Below are 25,152 nucleotides of genomic sequence, written 5' to 3' on the forward strand. Positions count from 1 at the left end.
GGGGGGGGGGGGTTCCATGATTTAGGCAGAATTTAAGAAATAGGATGTGGGACTGGGTTTTAGCCAGAGAAGGGGATAATTTTTTGAACTGGTACTGAAAACTGGAGTGATGCAGACATGGACAAAATAGGTGTTAATGGTCATGAGTGGAGCTGGATAACTCCTTACCAATACTCGACTGAATCCAGAGCCGAAACATTCCCTAACACTGTTGTTAACCTTTGTACCAAAACCCTTGCTCCACAGAAGTTCCAGTCCTATCAAAATGCCTCACCTTTAGCACCACACTCAAATTTAACCATGTTGGGCTTGTCGAAGACTTACTCTCCTTTTCTTGATCCCTGGAATGGAAACACTTATTTGTTGCCAAGCCCTTCAACCAAACCAACCTAATTCCAACAATGAACTCGCTAATCGTTCATACACTATCCAACCATGATCCTCCCACTTCACTACCCGCTGGCTACCTAACCACCTGCTGGTAATCTTCCAGGAATTCCTTATCTCCAACTTAGCCTCACCATCCTTCCACAGGTCCCTTCCTCAGAACACCAACATTTCAGCAGAAAAAGTAGCCATACACAACCTCAAAACAAATCCTGACCTAATCATCCTACCTGCAGACAACGGTTCCATCACTGTTATGAATTGCAGTAACTATTAGGCACAAGGTGTCCACCAATTATCTGACTCATCCACCTATAAACTCTGCCAGAGTGATCCCATTCCAGAAGTTCAACAAAACTTCCAATCCCTGTTTAAAGCCTTAGGCACTTCCTAGAACCTCCCTGCTGAATCCATTTCCCTCCTCACTCCTGTGACACCTCACACACCCAATGTCTACATGCTTCCCTAAATCCACAAGCCCAACAGTCCTGGACGCCCCACTGTGGCTGGTTTTGTGGCCCCACTATAAGAATTTTGCCCCTCATTGACCAACACCTCCCACCAGTTGCCCCATATCAAAATTACCAACCACTTCTTTCACCAACTCTCCACCATCCCCACTCCTTTACCTCCTGTATTCCTGCACTTCACTGTTGATGCCACATCCTTATACACCAACACCCCTCATGCCCATGATTGTACCGTTACTGAACGGTAACTTTCCCAATGTCCCTCAGCCTTCAAACCCACAACCTCATTGCTCATACAACTAACTAACTTTTCCCAACCCACACGTACTTCTCCATGAAGGGAAGGTATACAAGCAAATCCACGGCAAAGCCATGGGCCCCTGGATGGCATGCTCCTATGCCAGCCTGTTTACGGGCCATCTAGAGATGACCTTCCTGGCCTCCCACAATGCCAACCCCCTAGTCCAGTTCAGTTTCATTGATGACATTGTTTCATTTGGTCCTCAACCCAGCTCCATCTGTATCTCTGTCCACATTAAATCCATCAACAACCAAAAGTATTTGCATTTCGACAGCTGTCATCTGTTTCACACCAACAAGTCCCTCTCATACAGCCTGGCCACCTAGGGACAGCATATCTGCATTGACAAGAATTCCCTTACCAGCCGCTAAGGGTCTCACCTAGGCCTTCACAGACAGCCACTCTCCCGCAAACCTTGTCTGCAAACAGATCTCCCGTGCTATTTACCTTCACATCCCCAATCCTCCTGCCACCCATGAGAATCAGCCACAAAGGTGTCCCCCATCATCCAATGCTACCCTGGACTGGAACAACTAAACCATATCCTTCGCCAGGGCTTTACCTATCACCATGCCCTCAAATGAGGAACATCCTACCCGAGATCCTTCGCATCCCCGTCGTCCACACAACCTCCAGATCAGCCTAATCCGTCGCTACACCATTCCGAACCCCTACACCATTACGAACCCTAACCCCTTGCCACAAGGATCATATTCATGTGGAAGACCCAGGTGCAAGACCTTCCCAATCCATCCACCCAACACTTCCTATTCCAGTCCTGTCACATGTTTATCCTACCCCATTAGAGGCAGGGCCACCTGTGAAAGCAGCCATGTCATTTACCAGCTCTGCTGAAGCCACTACATAGGTTCTTATATTGATATGACTACCAATCAGCTGTCCACAAGGGATGAGCAGCCACAGTCAAACTGTGGCAAAGAACAAAACAGGACACAGTGTGGCACAACATGCAGCTGAACATAACATGCTTGATTTTAATGACTGCTTCACTACCCACACCATATCTGGATCCTTCCTTCCACCACAAGCTTTTCCTCCTCTCCTGCCCTCACCCCCCCTCACCCCACCCCACCCCACCCCAAGCCGGACCCGCGTGTCGCCACTGTCAGTGATAGCAAGCGCCACCACACGGCAGGTCTAGAGAGACATACTGGCACTCGCCCCAGTTGTACAGCCGACTTTGCCAGAGGTGGATTACTGACAATTACACTCTCATTTGCCGAGATGATAGTAGCATAGCCTTCAGCTAAGTCATTGGCTACGACCTAGCAAGGCGCCATAGCTTTGATAATTAATATTGTGAAGCATGTATCATCAAGAGCGATGTTCTACAAATGTGGATTAAAGTTAAGTATTACAGCAACTGCGTCCATTTTCTAAGTTCTCATTTCTTTTTAACTGTTCCAGACCTCACGCCAATCTGCGTGAACTTAACGCGTGCCTTTCGGTTTCCTCTCGTTGTGACTTGGCTGTCTTGCTAAGTCACAACAAACCGCATGTGGTCAATCACCTAAACGAATTTGAAAATGTAATCTTTTAAAATAATTGTTGACAGATACTTAATTATCAGCACAAATGTTATTTCTTTAGTTGGAGTGTGTGTGTGGCTAGGACCTCCTGTCAGGTAGACTATTCGCCTGGTGCAAGTCTTTTTAGTTGACGTCACTTCAGCGATTTGCATGTTGATGAGGACGAAATGATGATGATGGCAATGGAATACCCAATCCCTGAGAGGAGAAAAACTCCAACCCAGCTGAGAATCGAACCCGGGCCCCTTGCGTGGCATTCTGCCATGTTGACCACTCAGCTACGGAGACAAACATTTCTTTCGTTTATAGAGCATCATTGGAGCAGAAAAACAGCATTCAAACTTCGCAAAATTTCTCCTGCATATCTTGCCAGCCTAGCAGTCTTTCGCACTGCAGCAGAGTGTGCGCGCACCCCACAGGAGAGTGAAAGATTCATTCTAGACAATGTGAATGTAATTCAAAAATCTGGAACAAATCAGTGAAAGGAAATCCAAAAAGAAACAGTACCAGATAAGTTTAAAAAGAAAATATTACATATGAATCAGAACAGGTAGTTAATACTGGTCATCATGAATACAGGTAGTTCAAAATGGTGAACTTTACATGCAGCTTTCATTTTCTCGACATCAATATTCAATTACATTTTCATTTAACATACAACATGAGGAGTACCTGTGTTGAAGCCCATCCACCATCTGTTAGACGCTGAGAATTCAGCCATTTCACAATATAGTCGAGATTCACCTCCTGACGAGCCACATATGTCAATAAAGCGTACGCTGTGGTCTCTACATTTGTAGAATCGTAAATGTATGGAAGCCTTGGCAAGAAGAATGGCTTTTGATTTTCTAATTTATATGGAGGTTGTGGTACCCTTATCTTGCCCCAGTATGTCAGACCACCTAAAATTAAATTTCATTAGTTTAGGGATACTTCAGTTATCAAGTCTATTTGAACAGTAATATGATTCCACTATACCTTCTGTCCTTGCATGTCTTGCTAAGATGCTAAATGCAGCTTCAGCTGTCGACGCTTTACTCAACATCAAGGCGTATGTCACAATTGCTACTTCATACGGGTCCCCTCGTTCATCTATTAAATTCAGATTTCGCTCGAGCCACTGTATGGCTTTACCTTGCGCAAATGCAACTTGAGATCCCAGACCCTAGAATGATAATATAATTGTTATAGATTTGATTAACCATACTCCTTCATTGAATATGTAACTTGCAGTTGCACTTAATTAATGAAATACGATATTTCAATCTACTTCAGTAAAGGAGGAAGAGGAGGAGGAGGAGGCGGCAGAGAATCTCTTACCCCTGAAAGATCTTTTACAGTCTCCAGTGTTATAAGCACATGTGCTGTGAGTGAGATGTTGCGAAATTTCACAGCATCATTATCATAGTTTAGTGAACTATTCATTTTTCTATCAGGCAACCATGTAACTTCATAGAAAGCGCCTTCCCTCGTCTGGTGCCGGAGAATCCATGCTATTGATCTGGATATGACCTGCACAGATAGAACATTGGCATTAGAAATCCAAATGGTATCCCTAATTTTGGTAGCATATAGACAACTTTTTTTCCGCCTTACCTGAGGATCAATATAAATGTAATTTTCCCACTCATAAAAGCTAGCTTCTTGAAACATACGTGCACAAAATGCCGTCAGCCACACACTTGGTGAAGAATGATTCCTGTAACACATCATACAGTCTAGAAATGCTTTGGTTGCACAATATATAGTCTTTGTTTATATATTACTTCATGAGCATAGTGTTTACAGTATTACTCTTAGCACAGGAGTTATCTTCAGATATTAAATTGTATTTATTTTCATAAATTAAAACTGCCTGCTGGACTGGAACAATGATAATTAGTGTTTTGCCTGTGACATGTAGTGATCTGTGTTTGAGTCCCAGGGCAGCATAAAGTTTTGATCAACCAAAAATTTCATTATATTGCATATTTCACAGCAGAAAGTCTTCTTATTCTGAATCATCATAAAAGTATGAGATGCAATGTCCAACACCATAAATTTAAAAAAATTCAAAGTTCATTTAACTGACTATTGACTTGGCAGTTGGTAAAGTAAATAGTTTAGGTGCGGCTGTATTGACATTATTATAAAATATAATTAATTTGTTCCTCACTGCTGTCTGACAGGCATGTAAAAACATATTTCAAAACTGTTAACAAGTATAATGTCTGTCATGATCACTTAAACACTACATTTTCGCCTTTATTTGTGACATACAATAGAAAGGTAAAAAAATATCAGTCGCACCACAGGAAAGGTGAAATAATGAAGAAAAAAGTTCTTTGTAAACAAGTTTACGTCTCAAACAATGTTTAACAACTTTGCTAATGAGTAACGTAAGATCCAATGAAAATCTTGTCCAGTTTCTTCTTACCAGTCACTTCTGAATAAGCTGAAAGATCCATCTTTGTTCATAAATGACAACTGCCTTTGGTATCCAATATTCATGTAATAGAAAGACTGCTTTTCAAGTGTTCTGTTCCTTTGGTTGATAAGTCTCATATACATTGTAGTGTACAGATTTGCAGCGAAGCTGAACATGTTCTGTTCTGCACAGTCCTAATAAAAGTAATAACCAGATTAAATATGAAAATTCAAATTCAGCATTGTGAGTAAAATTTAAAAATAATATAAATGTAATCTAACATAAACATTGAAAATCTTGGCAAGATAAAACTCCACCAGCCACACAAAGGGAATAGCTTAGAGAAAAGAAAGTAAACACACAATAGCTTAAACAGGCACACCAGACAGCACAATGCTACATTGCCATGCGACTAACAATAGGACATCACAAGGAACTTCAATATCCAAAAGTATGATGCAAGGCCATCCTTAAACAATTCAACAACCTACGTCTTTTAATAAACTGGTGAATGCTTCGAATCATTCTACATAATTGTTCTGCAACACAGTACCTGCCCTGTAAGGATCTTTAAGTTATTTTCACATATTTACATTTCTCCCTTTTTGTACTTTCATTTTGCATTCGCCCTATGTCTATGCATCAGCATTTGTATCCCATTTTATAAGATTCTAGAAAAAGATTACACCACTGCTGATACTATGACTGCTACTATTTTGCCTCACATCTGTCCCAAATTATCTCTCACATTTCTTAGTTTTTATTCTTGATTTTTGTTATAGTCTGCAATCAGCTGTGAGTTCCAAGTTCAACTCTCGTAATTGTGGTTGACTGCCTGCAGCATACTATTAATGCTCAGAAACTAAATTTTGGCTGCTAGAACTTAATTATTCCTTTATCCTTTCATAGCTTTCAAGATCCTTTATCGGGGCCTCTTTTTCTTCCTTTACTTTCTAATAATTTTTATCTGCCTCCTTCTCTTGAACAAGAAGTTTATTTCAAACTTTGCTTCGTTTCCTAGTACAATTTTTCTCCTACACTGCAGGCACTTCTGAACATTTTATTCAAATTTTGAGCTGATTATGACCATGGATGTGCAAGGTACTATCTGCTTAACTGTGACACGATGTGAATACCACAGGAAACAATTAATTACATTTTCTAAGCTATTAAATAATGGCTGAATGAGTTTTTTTTGGTAAACCCAATATTTTGGCCCCATCTATAGGGTACATATTTTGTGTAAGCAGGCAGGAGGTACATGGATGATTGAACAATGTATTCATGAATTGCACACAGTGGTTCACTGCTGCTCGAACTGAAATTTCGGGGCGAGGTATATTAACACGGGGGTGTAAAATTAAGTTTTTGAAATTTAAGTGCACGTGGCTGTTAGTTATGAGTTCCACAGACCATTTATATTAAAATGATGTGGGTCAAGTTATTTTACAAGCTATGCATGCTTTGTGTGCAACATTGCAAGCTGGCCATTTACAACAAAGTAAATGACACAGTGACTTAAATTTAATAAGTAAACAGATTTTTATATTAAACATGGTTACAATGTTTAACTAAATATTCATCTATGGAAAATAATGATTTGCCACAAGACCCCACCAACTGTGGTGATGAGCTGAATTTCCACACATTTCCCCCAATACTGCACTGCCTCAGTCACATACATGATGAAAATGGGACCCTGTCACAACAAAGTCGAGCAGAGTAACTACAAACACTTGCCGCTCACACCCTAGCTCTCACAACTGGTCTTCAAGTACTGTTGACATTGTGACACACTCCATACCAGATGTCAGTCCTGTGTGGGCCTATCAGCTTTGTCTGCATCTAGCAGTGTCATCCCTGTACTGTTGGTCTACGGGCCACTGTTAGACCTGATATTTACAGGGCTCGAGCCAGTGTCATGTAACAGGTCATCCTCCAGGATGACTGCCTGGCTCTGGGCATCTCTGAAGGGTCCTTCAGGGCCTGTGCACTAGCATGCCCGACTGATTGGAGGAGTGATCCTATAGCACATACACCTGCTGCTTGGTGCATGCCTGACTTCAGGCTTGTGTCTGCTAACCCGCTGAGGCAGCACCCCCAACCAACATCCTCACACTGCCTCCGCACAGCACACAACGGCTGCTGCATGGGGGACCTGTGCACACCACCAAGATTTCACGATCTCTGTACAAGCATCTTACTGAATAAAGAATGTTATTGCTAAATGAACTCCACAACTGCGAACTGCCGGAAAGCTGGTAGCACACAACCCATCGCCCTGCACATGCCATCTGGAGATGCCCATCCTGGCATAAATACCGTATTTACTCAAATCTAAGCCACACCTGAAAAATGAGACTCGAAATCAAGGAAAAAAATTTTCCCGAATCTAAGCCGCACCTGAAATTTGACACTCGAAATTCAAGGGGAGAGAAAAGTTTTAGGCCGCACCTCCAAATCGAAACAAAGTTGGTCCATTGTAATATAAGACACGATTTAGGTCGAATGAATGACGATACAGCTACAGTAGTTTAGTTCGAGACATAAGCTTAGCAGTTAAGCTTTACCAGGTAGCCATTGCTATGTGTCAGGCACTCCGTCCGTATTTATACAGGTACCCTTCCATTTTCACGTGCTTTGTCTGGTTTGAATTGATTGCTTATTTTTCTTTGATCTGATAAGTGCCGTTCTCTTTGTTATCGGTGTTTACGTCACTCTAAGCTCAAGATGCATTACTGTACTGTGTCATGCATTGTTTGTCGCATGCTGATAATGAGTGTTTACGGCCTGTCGCCGCTCGCGGCATGGCTTGCTTTTGTGCATGCTACTGCCGCTTTCAAAATAAAAAGAGAGAGAGAGAGGAATCGTCTCATTAGCAAAACAATGGCAAGAGACTGCTATTTGTTGTTACTTACACTGCTGCTTTCTTTGATAATGATCAACAAGAACCAAATAATAGACTGCGAGTAATCTTAGATTTAAAAATCTAGTCAATTGCCGTGCTTCATTTCTGACTGTATCACTATTACGCATAAGAATAATACGATATAAACATGACATGATATGTATATTGTTCTGCGTTTGCTGTTGTCTCACTCTAGTTTCGTAGTTTATTAGGCAGACAGAATTTAAATGAGATAGCAGCAAACATGAAAGAATAGATGGCAAAATGTTTATATTCGTATTATTCTTATGGTGAAGAGAATACTACATGTGATTCACAATTCATAAAAGTTCCTATTAGCAACCACCTCTTCTCCCAGGTAGGAATAAATTCAGATCATAGAGTTGGCTATATTGACAAACATCCCTAACAGACTTGCCAGTCGGATTTTCAAAAAACATTGAAACGCTGCAACATTCAAAGATGAATAATACGGAATTTGTATTTACTTCGATGCATAATGTATGAAAATGCAGTGGTCGAAAGTCGGGGCGGAGGAAAAAAATCTCGTCTTCCACCTTTTTTTTTTGTTTTAAATTTATTTATTGACGCAGAGGTTTTGGTGCCAGTATTTATCTTTGTGCCTGCAAAGCATGCCTGTGTAGCGCTACATATATTCGACGGCAGAAGTTAGTTGTGGCGGCACCTACCAACATTTTTCACAACTTCCGCTTACTTTGCACTCGGTTCGAAGCCGCAGGTGGTTTTTTGGATTACAAATACCGGAAAAAAAGTGCGGCTTAGATTCAAGTAAATACGGTAGTGTCTGTACCCCTGACACCATCACACTCAATTTCAGAAGAAAGCCGAACATAAACTGTTTTGGGCTTTTTTTCCATGCAAATGTGTTGACAATGTCTAGTCACTGGGATTGGAAGGCTGGTTTGAAGGTTGACTGGTGAAGTTAAACTCTGTTGGTGGTTCAAGTGACTTTAGTGGCAAAGAATGGTAGTTTGTGCTCAGTTTATGTGTGGGCTGTGTAATTTGCTGGGGTGCAGTGCTTCGTGTGCCCAGTTTTCATCAGTTATCTCTTTTAAATGTAAAAAGCCCGGGCATTACACCAGACATTGTAAAGAAGGTGCACAGTTGGCACACGGGCATAAAGTCTAGGAGTGTCTTTAGTAAAAACTGCATTGGTGATATTAGTATAAAGTCCCTCTTGTATTGTTTCATACTGTTGTAGGCACAGACTTAACAATGAGCAAACAAGGGGAACATGGGGTTAACATTATGGAGGCAGTCCAGGTTTTGTTAGAACTGTTGGCACAAATGTGGATAGATGACATGAACTTCCATAAATAGCTAGACGCATTAAGTGGGAACAGGTCCTTTTCAGTTTGGCAGCTTGAATCCTAAATGCCGGTACTGCCACTCTAGTTTTGCCTTTTTTGGGTAAAACAGGAAAGAATGTGTTAGCCTTTGCGGTCAACCCGTTGTCAGCTGAAAAGCTGGATTGATGGTCAGAGGAACAATTGTTACTTACGGCCTATTTACGGTGGGTGGGAGACGTGAAAATGTATGTCACATATCACAAAGAGTAAAGGAATGCTCAGACATCTGAAGTTCTGAGTACAAGCTTTTTACAGCGATGAACGAGGAAAAACAGTTGTAAATATTACCAGGGACAATTAAATACCGTATCACAAAAAGAGGGCAAATCCATCAAGAGTTTTGTAGGCAGAATAAGGAAGCTTAAGGACATATGGACTGATGGAAGGTGAGGCTTGACGGCCATTAAGGTCATTTCAGTGCAAATGCACCCACTCTCCTGAAATCTTGCAGGAATCTAGTGTGATGCGGCAAGCAATGAGTATGGTGGACGGGGTACGCTTCCTAAGTAGTCTGTGATTGGAAATTTGAGTCAGATGTAAAGCATGCTCCAATAGCTTAAGTGATGAAAGCGACCGCTTATTTAAACTGGGGAAATTCAGGTCTGAGTCCCAGTCTGGCACAAATTTTCACTTGTCGCCATTGACTTCATTTCAATGCCCAACTGCAGCTGATGTCAGAATTTATTTAATTTCATCGTGCGTATCATTGTTTTACGATTTTAATCCTAAGAACATAAATGTAATGATTACTTTGTCACAGTGCTTTGTAATGGGTACGTGAGACAAGTACTTGTGGTCCAATCACATTTTGTGGAAACACTGACTGTAATTTCACCTACTTACTGCTGACACACACAACACTTCATTAATCATTAATGTGCAAATCTTGCACTCAGGTTCAATTACATTATTTTTAATAACTAATCCTTGTAAATTAATTAAGCTCCACAATTTAGGGTCTTAATTTGAGAAAAATCCTTATTTACGGAAGCAATAAGGGCTAAAGTTAACTATTTGATAAGCTCAACATCATGTTTCAACCAGTTCAAACTTTCATTAATTTAAAGACTCCAAAATTTGGAGCATTCTATCCTTTTCACTAACATCCCTGCACTTTCATGAAATTACAGGTGGAGTGCATATGCAGAGGACCAGTTAACAATCGCTTGAAGAGATTATTAGCAATTTACTGTGTTTCAGTCTCCCTAAGCTATTAATTATAACATTATAGTTATCTGAAGAAAGGATCAACTCTATATGATGTACATTATGTGGAAGGTCATTCCATATTTAAAGAATAGGAGTGGACACAAATTTAAATGCAGCAGGACTCGATTCAGCATGTGTCTGCAGTCACTGAAATTTTCTCGCCTTCCAGAATTATTCAGAACCAGTTTTTGGTACTTCTTTCGGTAAAAGTGAATCCACACACAATGAATCCCATAAGGCTTCAGTTTTTCTACAAGTAGCTCATGAATCCACACACAATGAATCCCATAAGGCTCCAGTTTTTCTACAATATGCTCATGACCTACACAAACCAATGCTTTGGATAAATCACAAAAAATACTAGCTGCTGACATTTTGTCATTAGAAGGCTGCAATATTTGGTGAGTCAGGGCATAAACATCATCATATCTTGGGTAACCCAGATGGTACCCAAATTGTGATGCACTAAGTAAAGAGTTGCTATTAAAATATAACACTATCCTTCAATTCATTGCTTCCTCAAATGTTTAAGGAAACTGTATGATAAGTATTTAGATTTTACATTTTGTTTGTAGAAGAGGTTTACTAATAGTATATTTTAATCTGACTGACAAAGTTCTCTCGTGCTAGTGACACCTTACATATATATATGGACTTACAAAATTCGTCTTTTATGATAAATATGAACATAGATGCAAATTCTGCCTCGAAATGCAAAAATGTGTAGTTACCCAATAGATGCTACTTCACTAACAAATTATATCAAAAGGTATCCAATTTTTGGTTACCGGTACTGCACATTATCTGGCAAATCCCAATTTGGAAAAACAATGTGTGCAAGAATGTGTCTTTTAAAAAGAGGTACACAAATGCAACAGCTTGTCAGTGCGCTCGAGGCTCTGCTATACCAGCTGTCGATGGTCGAATAGTCTATATAAGATTAACACCCAGTGTAATCTGACACATTACTCAGCTGCAGGACTTTGTATCTTACAACAAAGAAACATGTACTTTGATCTGCTAACTAATGATCAAAAGCTGGTATCACTTTTTGTGGCAGTTTTAGGTGGAGGTTGTATTAAACTGCGGTCAGGCCTGAATCACATTGTTTACAACTTGTGAAGCTCAGGAGGCAATAGTGAGGCAGCCATTACCAAATGCTTTTTGTTGTGCACCGCTCATTGTTTTCCTTTCTTATTTTGAAATGAGTGAAAAGACTAACCCCGGTCCACCACTGATTTCTGTTACGACCCTCACAACAGCAGAAGAGACTGGTGTCTCCTGTGACAATGCATCAGTCCTGCCGTTACAGAACACAGGTAAAAGCTGCTGCCCTGGGACAAAGAGGCAGGGCTCATTTTTCCGCACTGCTCCTCTATCCTCTGACAGTCCTAAATCCAGTTTGTCTGCACTCACAGCCGAATGGCAGTTCATAGTGCGTGCAGTCTGCTCTGTAGCAACTGGAAAACAAAACTTGTCAACATATTTCGACCACATCAAAATTCTTCCCCAAATGTGTGAACAGTCGTCTTCAGTTTTCCTTCTAGGCTAAGTACCTTGTTGGTTCTACCTACAGCATTTTCAAATATGGATTGCACAGCTCTGAATGCCCACGAGAGGTCCAAACCAATTCTGCAGATTTTGTAATTTGTAATTATTTAATAGATGTTTGTGAATACGGTAGAATGCTCAAAAGTTTTGAGTCTTTGAAACTTTGAATTTGTCAAGAAACTTCTTACATCAGTGACTCACTCTGTTCACTGCTTCTCACTGCTCCTCAAAAGTAACAATCATTTGCTGTAAGCTTAAATTGGGCCAAAAGAAGAAAACAAAGGCTATTTCAGGAAAAAAGAACTGTTGAAGCTTTTGCAAAAATACTCATTCCAGTCAAAAATCTGCCCAGTAGCCATTTTCTTTTACCAGTCAGTTTCGAAGCGCTGAGGCTTCATCTTCAGGCACATAGCTTGATGATCTTTTAAATTTGTACATCTAGTTAAAAAAATAGATGTGAATTTTGATAAAAAGAAAAGCAACAGGCACCACATTTTCAGGTCCCTGCATCTATAATCGCTAAGGACTGCCTTATTGACTAACAAAAACTCTCCAGAATTCTGTTCTAAATTCTATATACACAATATAAGTATTTGTTTTGGAGAATGTTTAAAATTCTGTTTATTTCCTTAATTAATGATGTTAGTACCACCAGCTGATAAATTTTTTATGGAATGACAGTCGATGTTGCCCACTACTACCATCTGCTGATGCACTCCCTCTTCATTAGCAGATGATGATAGCAATGCGAGAAACACTTTCCCCTTTGTGACTGAGATTACTGTCATGATAGGCTAGACAGGGAAGCAACTGACATTACATACACAGAATGGTCTGACAACCACCAGGATATGAGATTTAAATGGTTTCATGCCTGCAAAGCAAGTTCTGCAACAGCTGCTCTGACCATCTCTCCCCTTTATGCTGCTATAGTTTCCCCAGAAGACATCCTCTGATGATAAGAAACAAATATTGGGTTTTCCAAGGAAATTCATTCAACAACAACTTAACAAACAAGATAATTTTATTTACTGTAGCATTTGTGGCTGTGATTTTATGAATTTATTTAAGAACATAGGAAACAACAATGCCGCCAACTGTGGAAACCTTCCCTCAATTTTATCAGTCGTTCATCAATGTTCTTCAGATAATGAACCGAAAAGACAGATATCTGCAGGTATATAAACACTTCTGCAGCAAATAGTATCACGGAAGCCATGCATCACTATGGACTTATGGTCAGCTTATCTGATATAAGCCACTTAAAAGCAAAACATAAATGTGTCCCTGTGATCAATATAATATTGCTATTGCTCTTAAGGGGTTTGTGAGGTATGAGAAGCCAATAACAGAAAAACAAACATTAGTTACAAAAGATTAGCCAATAGGAACAGGAACTGAATGCTGAAGCAGAAGTGTATGGATAAATAACAATCAATCTCTCTCTCTCTCTCTCTCTCTCTCACACACACACACACACACACACACACACACACATACATCACAATAAAATAAAATCAGTAAGAAGAATGCAGAAAAGGATGAGCAGGAGTGGGTGCAGCACAAATAGAAAAACATGACAACTGTCCACTTACCATTGGTAGATGTAGCAGTGATGTTGCATTTACAGGCATTGTAGGGAATATTGGACCTACCACATCACCAACTACAGAGACAAATGCCTTATTAGAACCAAACACATAGTAACGGCTCTCTTCATATGGAATAATTGGTGTTTCTGTGACATTTACATGCAGGTACTGAAGTACGTATGCACGATTACTGAGATCAAGCAGTACAGATGTGTGCTTATGCTGTGGCAATCCATCAGCCTGTAACAGTAGTAATTATATATCAGTTTCATTGAGAAATGAAATCATATAGCATTTTTCATTTACAAAAGAACATTGTAGCAAACGAGTATTCCATAAAACGTAACGGTTACAGTAATGAGAGGTTAAGTAACATAATTAGTGTAAGAACTGGACACTAACCTCTACATGAAGTTTACGAGTCACTGAATCCTTTCCAATAAGAGCACTAGCCTGAATAGTTACATCTATGTCACCTAATCTGGTGGGCACTATAGGAACATAGACAACAGCTGCATCTTGAGCCTTGATGAAAATGAAGAACTGGTGTTCATTGAAAGATGTCCTCGGATTATAAGATCTTACCTGCAAAGAAGAAAATTATAAGGTCATACACAAAGTAAGACACTGAAATGCTTAGGGATTAAATATAGTGTTTGAAAACAGTCAACAGTTACTCACAATACCATTCATTTCCACGTGGACAAACTTATAGTCCGGTGACCCAGCCAACACAACAACAGCTTCTAAGGCAGTTGTCATATAGTTAAATACGGTCACTCTCACTCCAACCTGTTCTCCCTGACGACAAGTGTTTGGCATCTCAACATTTATGAAGAATGGCCGTATACCAACATACTGCAACACAGGAACACAAATGGGAAATGATTTAAATAGTACAGACAGGAAAAGAGCAGAGAGGAATCATGAAAACAAAATCAGCAAACTGTGGCTAATAATTGAGTTTTCTATTATTTTTATAGCATCTTCCTGATATTTCAGCAAATTAAGTTCCTAGATGAATCAACAAATGTATTGCTTCTTGTTGAAGTGGAATGTTTATATTCAATATAGCATATCTCTGTGTGTAGTGTCTTTTTGTTGTCCTACATACATGGGTCATGCTTGTGGACTATATCACGCATGTGCTTTATGTTGCGCCCTTTTCTTTAAGTTTCTACAAAAGGTTACGGGCCCAGTCCCCAGTTCAAGAAAGAAATTGGGTATTGTAATTTTACATCTCATGATCCAAGAACTGCATTTGCATGTGTTGTTTGATTTGTGTGGTTCATACTGTATGTGAACAATTTGCTGGCACCTTCTCACATGGGATTTTTGCAGCTGTAAATCTCAACTGTTTTACTGGGCTACAATGGTTTCCAATGCATGGAAAAACTGTACAGGGCTGAAAATTGGACCATATGGAAGTTTGGAATATGAATCGTATAATGTGTGTCAGACAGCACATATGAGGTGCGTATTGGTGGCATGTGAAAACCGGTGCCTTCATTACTGGATGCACAGCAGCATGAATAGAAGTACTGAAGGTTGCACTAAAACATGGGGCAAAGCTGATCATGCAGTGAGCCAGTCATTAGAACTAGGGAAACAAAAGTCATGGTACTCTGAATTGCACGCAAGAGTGCAAGAGGTACGAAGCACAAGTTATGTGCCGTGTCTGAACAAGAAACATGGCAAGCTCCACTCAATGGTCAGAGATTATCTCGCTCATTTTGAAAACTACACATGCAGCAACTCAAAGTGACTACTTAGCACACTTCCTGACAGTTATGATGGTCTACGGCAGTCATGATGCAGAAGTGTTGAAGATCAACAGACACTAAAACATTTACTGAAAGTGTTACCATCTGCAGAAGTAGTTGTTCTTATTGGAGGGAGAAATGAGATGAGTTAGTGTAATGTTTGCAATCAAGTAAATATTAAAGAGACATGAAATGCACACAATACCTCATCAAATAAATATGAAAACGCAACAAACGCAAAGAAGCTTAAATGTTCTGGTTGTGGTGGATCTGACCATATTAAAAAAAAGTAAATAAATAAAATAACAAAAAAATGCAGCCAACTGTTCAACAAAAACAAAAAAATGACCCTAACCAAAATAAAAGTGAACTGCCTGATCAGGCTTTCACTAGTGAAGTAATGAGTACAGAACCGGATAACAACAATCACTGACTGTGGAGTGCTGAATCATATGGCTAAGAAAACTCAGTGCTACATATTGTTTTCTAAGTTTAAAAAAACCATTGCATTTCTGGAAACCCAGAATCTACTATGTAGGAATCAACATGGATTCCGGAAACAGCGATCGTGTGAGACCCAACTCGCCTTATTTGCTCATGAGACCCAGAAAATATTAGATACAGGCTCCCAGGTAGATGCTATTTTTCTTGACTTCCGGAAGGCGTTCGATACAGTTCCGCACTGTCGCCTGATAAGCAAAGTAAGAGCCTACGGAATATCAGACCAGCTGTGTGGCTGGATTGAGGAGTTTTTGGCAAACAGAACACAGCATGTTGTTATCAATGGAGAGACGTCTACAGACGTTAAAGTAACCTCTGGCGTGCCACAGGGGAGTGTTATGGGACCATTGCTTTTCACAATATATATAAATGACTTAGTAGATAGTGTCGGAAGTTCCATGCGGCTTTTCGCGGATGATGCTGTAGTATACAGAGAAGTTGCTGCATTAGAAAATTGTAGCGAAATACAGGAAGATCTGCAGCGGATAGGCACTTGGTGCAGGGAGTGGCAACTGACCCTTAACATAGACAAATGTAATGTATTGCGAATACATAGAAAGAAGGATCCTTTATTGTATGATTATATGATAGCGGAACAAACACTGGTAGCAGTTACTTCTGTAAAATATCTGGGAGTATGCGTACGGAATGATTTGAAGTGGAATGATCATATAAAACTAATTGTTGGTAAGGCGGGTACCAGGTTGAGATTCATTGGGAGAGTGCTTAGAAAATGTAGTCCATCAACAAAGGAGGTGGCTTACAAAACACTCGTTCGACCTATACTTGAGTATTGCTCATCAGTGTGGGATCCGTACCAGGTCGGGTTGACGGAGGAGATAGAGAAGATCCAAAGAAGAGCGGCGCGTTTCGTCACTGGGTTATTTGGTAACCGTGATAGCGTTACGGAGATGTTTAATAAACTCAAGTGGCAGACTCTGCAAGAGAGGCGCTCTGCATCGCGGTGTAGCTTGCTCGCCAGGTTTCGAGAGGGTGCGTTTCTGGATGAGGTATCGAATATATTGCTTCCCCCTACTTATACTTCCCGAGGAGATCACGAATGTAAAATTAGAGAGATTAGAGCACGCACGGAGGCTTTCAGACAGTCGTTCTTCCCGCGAACCATACGCGACTGGAACAGGAAAGGGAGGTAATGACAGTGGCACGTAAAGTGCCCTCCGCCACACACCGTTGGGTGGCTTGCGGAGTATCAATGTAGATGTAGATGTAGATGTAGATGTATGGGCAATGATCTGATTATGAATGCACTCAGAAAAGGGATTATTTATTTTGAAGCTTTTCCCGATGCCACATTGTTAATGATATGTATAGTACAGAAGAGCAAAAAAATTTTTTTCTGTACGGCCAAATGATAGACTTTTACTCATCGAAACACAAGTGTGGGTTCCAAAACAATGGCGTTGCAACAGCATGTGGCACACACAGGGACAACTTGTTGAAGATGTTGATCTGACTGGCACGTCCAATTCATCCTCATAATCCTGAGGTAACTCTTGTGTTGAAGGAATATTTCCAAGTTTGGCATGAACACTTTTTAAAGTTTATTTGTGTTAATACTTGCTGTACAAATAACATATTAGTGGATGTTCATTAATCTCAGTCTTTCTTCCTGTGTTATTGACTGGAGTGGTCTGTTATTCGTGCGTGTGCCTATGTCGTTCGTCCCCCTCATGCCTCAGTAGTGTTTACATTTTGCGGCGTGCAGATGCGGATGTAGCAATGATAAAACCAAGTATCGACAACGTTATTTGGGCACTGTTATATAGTTATTCAATTTAATAGTTTTAAGTGGTGTTTCATGGCAAAATAACAATTTAATAAACTTTTTGAAACGCTTGTTCACTGTTTTTTATAGAGTTTTCTGTGCGTTAAAGTCGCTAAGTAAATTTCGTGCCTTAGTTTTCAGCTGATGTTTCTTATTTTTTCTGGAGAAATATTTCAGTAAAATTTTCATTCAGTGTTTTAATTTATTTGAGTTTCCAGTGGCCACTTGAATTTTTGGTTTTACCTGATAATTTTGTGCAGTTTTGTTGGTATTGGTATTAGCTGTGGTGTAGGAGTATTGATACAAGTAGTTGCTTTCTTAGTAGACAGAGAATTTCAAGACCCTTATTGTTAGTTCTATGAATAGTTCTACTGGTATACCGTAACTGAGATCACAGACACATAGCTTTTTCCAGTAACTCTAAAATTTTACCATGAGTGAGAAGTGTGGGCTCCGTCGTATGTTTGTGAGTAGTGGGTTACGGTGTGGGATGTGTTCAAAGTACACACATCAAAAAAAGTTTTGCATCACCCCGGTTCCCAGAACTCCTGAAGATAGACGCTGACTGTGGATATTGTATCACAGACACAGTCCCTTTGACTGTTCAAGATGTCACTAAACCCGCCCAAATATGCAAGCAACCAGGCATGAGCAGCACCTATTAGACGGATGGGGTCCGACAGCTGATCAGTTCCAGTCATTCCACTATGAAGGAGGAACACGGCTCTTGTTGTCTGTGGTTCAATCATGCCTTGACGGTCAATACTGCAGTTCGATCACGTCTACATTGTTACTTTGTGCCAGTCCAGGTGTCTCAGAGTGAACCAAAGTGGTGATGTTCAAACATGGAGGAGATACAGAGAGGCGGGCACTGTCGATGACATGCCTCACTCAGGCCACGCAAGGGCTACTACTGCAGTGGATGACCGCTACCTACAGATGATGGCTCACAGGAACCTGACAGCAACATCACCATGTTGAATAATGCTTTTCGTGCAGCCACAGGACGTCGTGTTACGACTGAAACTACGCACAATAGGCTGCATGATGCACAACTTCTACATCTACATCTACATCTACATACATACTCCGCAATCCACCATACGGTGCGTGGCGAAGGATACCTCGTAACACAACTAGCATCTTCTCTCCTTGTTCCACTCCCAAACAGAACGAGGGAAAAATGACTGCCTATATGCCTCTGTACGAGCCCTAATCTCTCTTATCTTATCTTTGTAGTCTTTCCGCGAAATGTAAATTGACGGCAGTAAAATTGTACTGCAGTCAGCCTCAAATGCTGGTTCTCTAAATTTCCTCAGTAGCGATTCACAAAAAGAACACCTCCTTTCCTCTAGAGGCTCCCAGCCGAGTTCCTGAAGCATTTACGTAACGCTCGCGTGATGATCACACCTACCAGTAACAAAACTAGCAGCCCGCCTCTGAATTGCTTCTATGTCCTCCGCCAATCCGACTTGATAGGGATCCCAAACGCTAGAGCAGTACGTGTTTTATAAGCGGTCTCCTTTACAGATGAACCAATCTTCCCAAAATTCTACCAATGAACCGAAGACAACTATCCGCCTTCCCCACAACTGCCATTACATGCTTGTCCCACTTCATATCACTCTGCAATGTTACACCTAAATATTTAATCAATGTGACTGTGTCAAGCACTATACTACTAATGGAGAATTCAAACTTTACGGGATTCTTTTTCCTATTCATCTGCATTAATTTACATTTATCTATATTTAGAGTTAGCTGCCATTCTTTACATCAATCACAAATCCTGTCCAAGTCATCTTGTATCCTCCTACAGTCACTCAACGACAACACCTTCCCGTACACCACAGCATCATCAGCAAACAGCCGCACATTGCTATCCACCCTATCCAAAAGATCATTTATGTAGATAGAAAACAGCAGCGGACCTACCACACTTCCTTGGGGCACTCCAGATGATACCCCCACCTCTGATGAACACTCACCATCGAGGACAACGTACTGGGTTCTATTACTTAAGAAGTCTTCGAGCCACTCACATACTTGGGAACCAACTTCACTCCCGACGTCCATTGCGAGGTACATCTTTACAACCATGACACCATGCAGTGTGGCACAGATGGGCCCAAAAGCGTGTCAAATGGCCTGCTCAGGATTGGCATCACGTTCTCCTCACCGATGAGTGTTGCATATGCCTTCAACCAGATAACCGTCAGAGACATGTTTGGAGGCAACCCGGTCAGGCTGAATGCCTTAGACACACTGTCCAGCGAGTGGAGGTTCCCTGATGTTTTGGGGTGGATTTTATGTGGGTATGCCACGACGAATACAGGCATGCATCATTGCAAAAGTACATGCTACTGGGTATTAGAGGTACCGGTGTGTACAGAAATCTGGACCACCAACTCTGAAGGTCTCGCTGTATGGTGGTAAATCATGCAATGTGAGGTTTTCATGAGCAATAAAAAGGGTGGAAATGATGTTTATGTTGATCTCTATTCCTATTTTCTGTACAGCTCCCAGAACTCTCAGAACTGAGGTGATGCAAAACTTTTTTTGATGTTTGTATTTTCATTGGGGAGGAGGGGAGGGGGGAATACAGTGCAGAAGCCAGTGGGCATTCTAGTGAGATCCCCTCCTGGGAATGGAGAATCTGTAGTAGAAATAAGTTGATAGAGGAGCAGGAGCATAAGATCTGTGCCCTTCGTGTGCAGTTACAATGCATGAAGGAGGAACTACGAGGGCTATCCACAAAGTACATTACGTTTTCGTTTGTGTCCGTTAGGGGCGGGGCTAGCACAGCCATCTTGGTGTCATGGCATTCCGTCACTCAGTCGGCATCCTGCCGTGCTAGTGAGAGGTTCGTGCTGTACTCCGTTGAGTTACTGTGACAGTTTGAAATGTCAGCGTTAATTGAAAATGCCGCAAAGTGTGAAGTGCGTGCTGTAATAAGGTTTCTGACTGCAAAAAACTGTACACCGATAGAAATCTATAGGCAGCTTTGTGAAGTGTATGAGGACAACATAATCACTGAAGGTGGTATGCGTCATTGGGTCATAAAATTTAAAAATGGCCGAAGTAACGTTCACGACGAAGAGCAAAGTGGAAGAGCCATCATAGTGACTGCCAAACTTGTCGAAAAAGTCGATGCCGCGGTCCATGAAAACTGTAATTTCACAATAACGGAACTCTCTATGAGTTTTCCACAAATTTCACGAAGTTTGTTGCATGAAATTATTACCGAAATGCTTGGTTACCACAAGTTTTGTGCAAGATGGATACCAAAAATCTTGACAGAGATTCACAAAAATCAGCGAATGGCTGCAGCGTTAACGTTTTTGGATGCTTACGAGAAAGATGGCGACTCATTACTGGTAACGAAACATGGGTTAAGCATGTGAACTGAGAGACAAAATTGCAGTCAATGCAGTGGGGCCACACAAATTCCCCCCAAAAACCCAAGAAATGCATGCAGACAATGTCAGCAAGGAAGGTGATGGCGACTGTCTTTTGGGACAGAAAAGGTGTGATTTTTGTGGATTTCCTGGAAAGAGGCACTACAATAAACTCTCAAAGGTATTGCCAAACTCTGCACAACCTCAGAAGAGCAATAAAAACAAGTGCAGGGGAAAGTTGGGCTCAAAGATCTTGCAGATTCACGACAACACCCGGGCCCACACGGCAAATGCCACTCGTGAAGTTCTCGAATCTTTTAAGTGGGAGTTGTTTCCCCATCCGCCATACAGTCCCGAGCGACTTCCACTTATTCCCAGCAATGAAGAAGTGGTTGGCTATGCAGCGTTTTGATGACGACGCACAGCTTCAAGAAGAGGTAACCACGTGGTTGAAGGCTCAGGCGGCCGAATTTTACGACGAAGGAATTTCCAAGCTCGTCCATCGCTACGATAAGTGCCTTAATTTAAATGGCAACTATATAGAAAAGTAGTATTTAAGTGTGTCTTTCATCTGTATATAATAAAAAAATTTCCAATACTTTATTTATTTTTAATTCCAAAACGTAATGTACTTTGTGGATAGCCCTCGTAAATAGGTTGAGGAGGGTGAAGGGTGGTGAGAAATGGGAACTGGCAGTTGGCAAGAAGGCAGCTAGAAGGAGGAGGTATTGAGACAGTTATACTTTGAGTATATGCAATAGATTTGACCAACTGTCAGAGTTGAGTGGAAAGAAGCCTCTTGTAGCTGTAGATGTATGGAACATGCGGCAGTCCTCGTTTTGGGGAGTGAGTACCAGATCACCAGCATGGTGAAGCCTAGTGCAGGGTTGGCTCATGTGACTGACAGCATAGGGGAGTTATGTAGGAATTTTATGAAGGAGGATCAGGTAGTAATAGTGGATGGAGCACGGAACAACCTTGATATGGACAGGGAATATGATGTAGGTAGTAGCTACTCAAACTGGTGGCAGTAATGTGGATTTCGTGCAACTGTTTCAGCATCATGATCGACCCCATCTTAATGCGGTTCTTAGGCGCGTTAACAAGGGGCTGGAGAGGGTGCTGATGGCAGAAGGGATGGATCACATTTGGGTCTATCAGCAGATCAGGTTTCACTAGGCATGGCCTGCACATCAATAGATATGGGAATGAGAGGCTGGCAAAGCTTATAGGTGACAGTGTAGTGGGTGGTGGTGGGATCACTCATAGAAAAATTCTTGTAGTAGTTGGTGTTAAAGCTGCACCTTTTTATGATTGAAGTCAGCTGATAGGTATACCTGCTTAAAGGGAGTCCCTCTAACTAAGGGCTCACCCTCAGAGGACGTCGTGTTCCCAAGTAGAGAAGGAATTAGCGTATTTCTATTGGTATGTCGGAGCACCACTTAAATAATTTAACAATTCAAGAGGTTTCCTTTACCAGGCTACAGATTAGCTGGCTGTTTTTCAAGGATTTCCTTGTGGGGTGAGGGAGTGGCTATGTACGTTAAAAATCATATTCCATTTGAATCCATAGACATATCACGGCACTGCAGTGAACAGATATTTGAATGTTATGCAGGGGCAGTTGAATTTAGTGTAACTAAACATCTAATTGTTGTTGTTTATAGGTCCCATTTCTGCTCAAGCTAGAGAAGGTTCTTGATTCACTTTGTAGGAAGTACCAGAAATTAGTTATGTGACATCAATATAAATTTTGTACATGATGGTGCAAGAAAAAGGATGTTGGTAGATCTCCTAATTCATATGATCTGATGCAGACTATATTTTTTTCCAAATAAGGTGCAGGGGAACAGTAGCACAGCCATAGACAATATTTTTATTCATTCTTCATTACTAGATGGGCATTCTGTTAATAAAAGGGTGAATGCCATTTCAGACCATGATGCACAAACTTTTAACACTGAAAGGCTTTTGTACTCAAACAAATGTCCCATATAATTACAAGCAATGTAGGAAAATTAATCCAACAGCAATAGAGAGTTTTCTTTAAACGTTGTCAAGAACAAGACTGGCAGGATGTTTATAGTGCTGATAACATAGATGATAAATATAATGCTTTCTTTAACACATTTCTCTTGTTCTTTGAGAACTGCTTTCCATTAGAACGTTCTAAATGGGGTACTAGGCCTGGGTGGCTGACTAGTGGGATAAGGGTGTCATGTAGAAGAAAGCAGCAATTGTATCAAGATGTTAGAAGTAGTCACAATGAAGCTACAGTAGCCCATTACAAACAGTATTGTAAGGTGCTTAAAAATGTTATTAGGAAGGCAATGAGTATGTGGTATGCAAATAGAATAGCTAATTCACATGATAAAATTAAAACCATATGGTCAGTTGTGAAGGAAGTGTCTGGTTGGCCGCACAAGGTCAATGATATAAAGTCAGTTTGTAGTAACAGTATTTCTGTTACTGATAAATCAAATATATATACTGTTACTGATAAATCAAATATATATACAGTATTTGATAATCATTTTCTGAGCATTGCTGGTGAATTAAATAAAAATTTAGTTTCTACAGGGAGTCATATAACTTTCTTGGCAAATGCCTTTCCAAGATTGACGTCTGAAATTTATTGATAAACAAAATCTTAGGAGAAAAGCACGACACTCCAGAGGTTTCCTCTGTGATGCTACTCCAGATGTGTCGAAGACCAAACAGAATTCTATTATTATTATTTTTTTAACAACAAAGCAAATAAATGGGAAATTCAAAAAAATGTTCAAATGTGTGTGAAATCTTATGGGACTTGACTGCTAACGTCATCAGTCCCTAAGCTTACACACTACTTCTAAATTATCCTAAGGACAAATACACACACCCATGCCCGAGGCTGGACTCGAACCTCCGCCGGGACCAGCCACACAGTCCATGACTGCAGCGCCTTAGACCACTCGGCTAATCCCGCGCGGCTGGGAAATTCATGAGGGGCTTTTGGAAAATTTTGATTAGCAGAAAAGACAGGTGATGCAATTAGTAATGCTATCATAGATGTATTTAACAAGCATGCAATTGATTTACAGCACTGTTTAGGCCAGTGCTTTGATAACATATCAAATATTGCTAGGTAAAGAAAAGCTGTGCAAGCAAAAAGTAGAGACATTTATCTGCTGACAACATTTCCTCCTTGTGCAGCTCATACTCTGAACTTAGTAGGATTACATGCTACAAGAAGTAATGAAGTATAAGGTACATTCTCCAACTGTCTGTACCAGCTGTACAATTTCTTCACTGTAACCCCACAGAGTCAATCTTTTCATGGCCTGTCTGGAACAAGATGGAGGGCAAGAATTGAGGAAGCGAAATCTACAGCAGAAAAATTACCAGAAGTAACAGAAGCTTCCTTAGACCATACAAATGTAGGAAGTTTAAGTCTGCTGTCAAAAGAAACTTCCCTTGATAATGAAATGAAAAATACTGAAGCTCTTACAACTGCCATAGATATGGATGTAAGACATCTCTCGCCTGAAATCTTAACCAAAGTTAAAAAATGGCCGTTGAAATTGGGACTGAGGAAGTATTTTCAAAAAATAGAAGAAGGAAAAGGAAGGTTTTCATTGTTCATTTATAAAGCCATAGTGCCCATAGTTGCTTTACAATTCTTGAGGGTATTTTTGTTCTGTCATTGCAACTACAAAAATATGTGAGTTTTTTCACCAGACGTGTTTCCCTTTGTTGACGTACAGCATCATCCATGATGTGTAATTAATTTATTTACATTTTTATTTGCTTTTAGATCGAAAAATAGTCTGTTAAGAATATGTTGATTTGTACTTACGGTGATTTTCACTTTATTTCTTGCTTTCATCAGGAAATGCCATCTGTTAGCACACTTGTTTTTCTGCATCAGACACTGATAATTTTCCTCTAATTTTTAGTTGTTCTGCAGCACTATGCAT

At 40.6% G+C, this 25,152-nt stretch overlaps 1 protein-coding gene across 2 annotated transcripts in view; it reads right to left on the bottom strand.

Annotated features, from left to right (window-relative positions):
* LOC124797879 (CD109 antigen) overlaps positions 1-25,152 on the bottom strand; it is an 855,659-nt gene that overhangs the window by 23,155 nt on the left and 807,352 nt on the right. For both annotated transcript variants that reach the window (XM_047260975.1, XM_047260976.1), the window contains 8 exons: positions 14,427-14,603; positions 14,148-14,330; positions 13,749-13,985; positions 5,125-5,309; positions 4,305-4,407; positions 4,029-4,220; positions 3,687-3,873; positions 3,381-3,610 (listed from right to left, as the gene is read on the bottom strand). In XM_047260975.1, the coding sequence (XP_047116931.1) occupies positions 3,381-3,610; positions 3,687-3,873; positions 4,029-4,220; positions 4,305-4,407; positions 5,125-5,309; positions 13,749-13,985; positions 14,148-14,330; positions 14,427-14,603 (1,494 nt within the window). The remainder of the gene's footprint in view (positions 1-3,380; positions 3,611-3,686; positions 3,874-4,028; positions 4,221-4,304; positions 4,408-5,124; positions 5,310-13,748; positions 13,986-14,147; positions 14,331-14,426; positions 14,604-25,152) is intronic.

Source organism: Schistocerca piceifrons, chromosome 5 (genome assembly GCF_021461385.2).
Source record: "Schistocerca piceifrons isolate TAMUIC-IGC-003096 chromosome 5, iqSchPice1.1, whole genome shotgun sequence".
NCBI lineage: Eukaryota > Metazoa > Arthropoda > Insecta > Orthoptera > Acrididae > Schistocerca > Schistocerca piceifrons.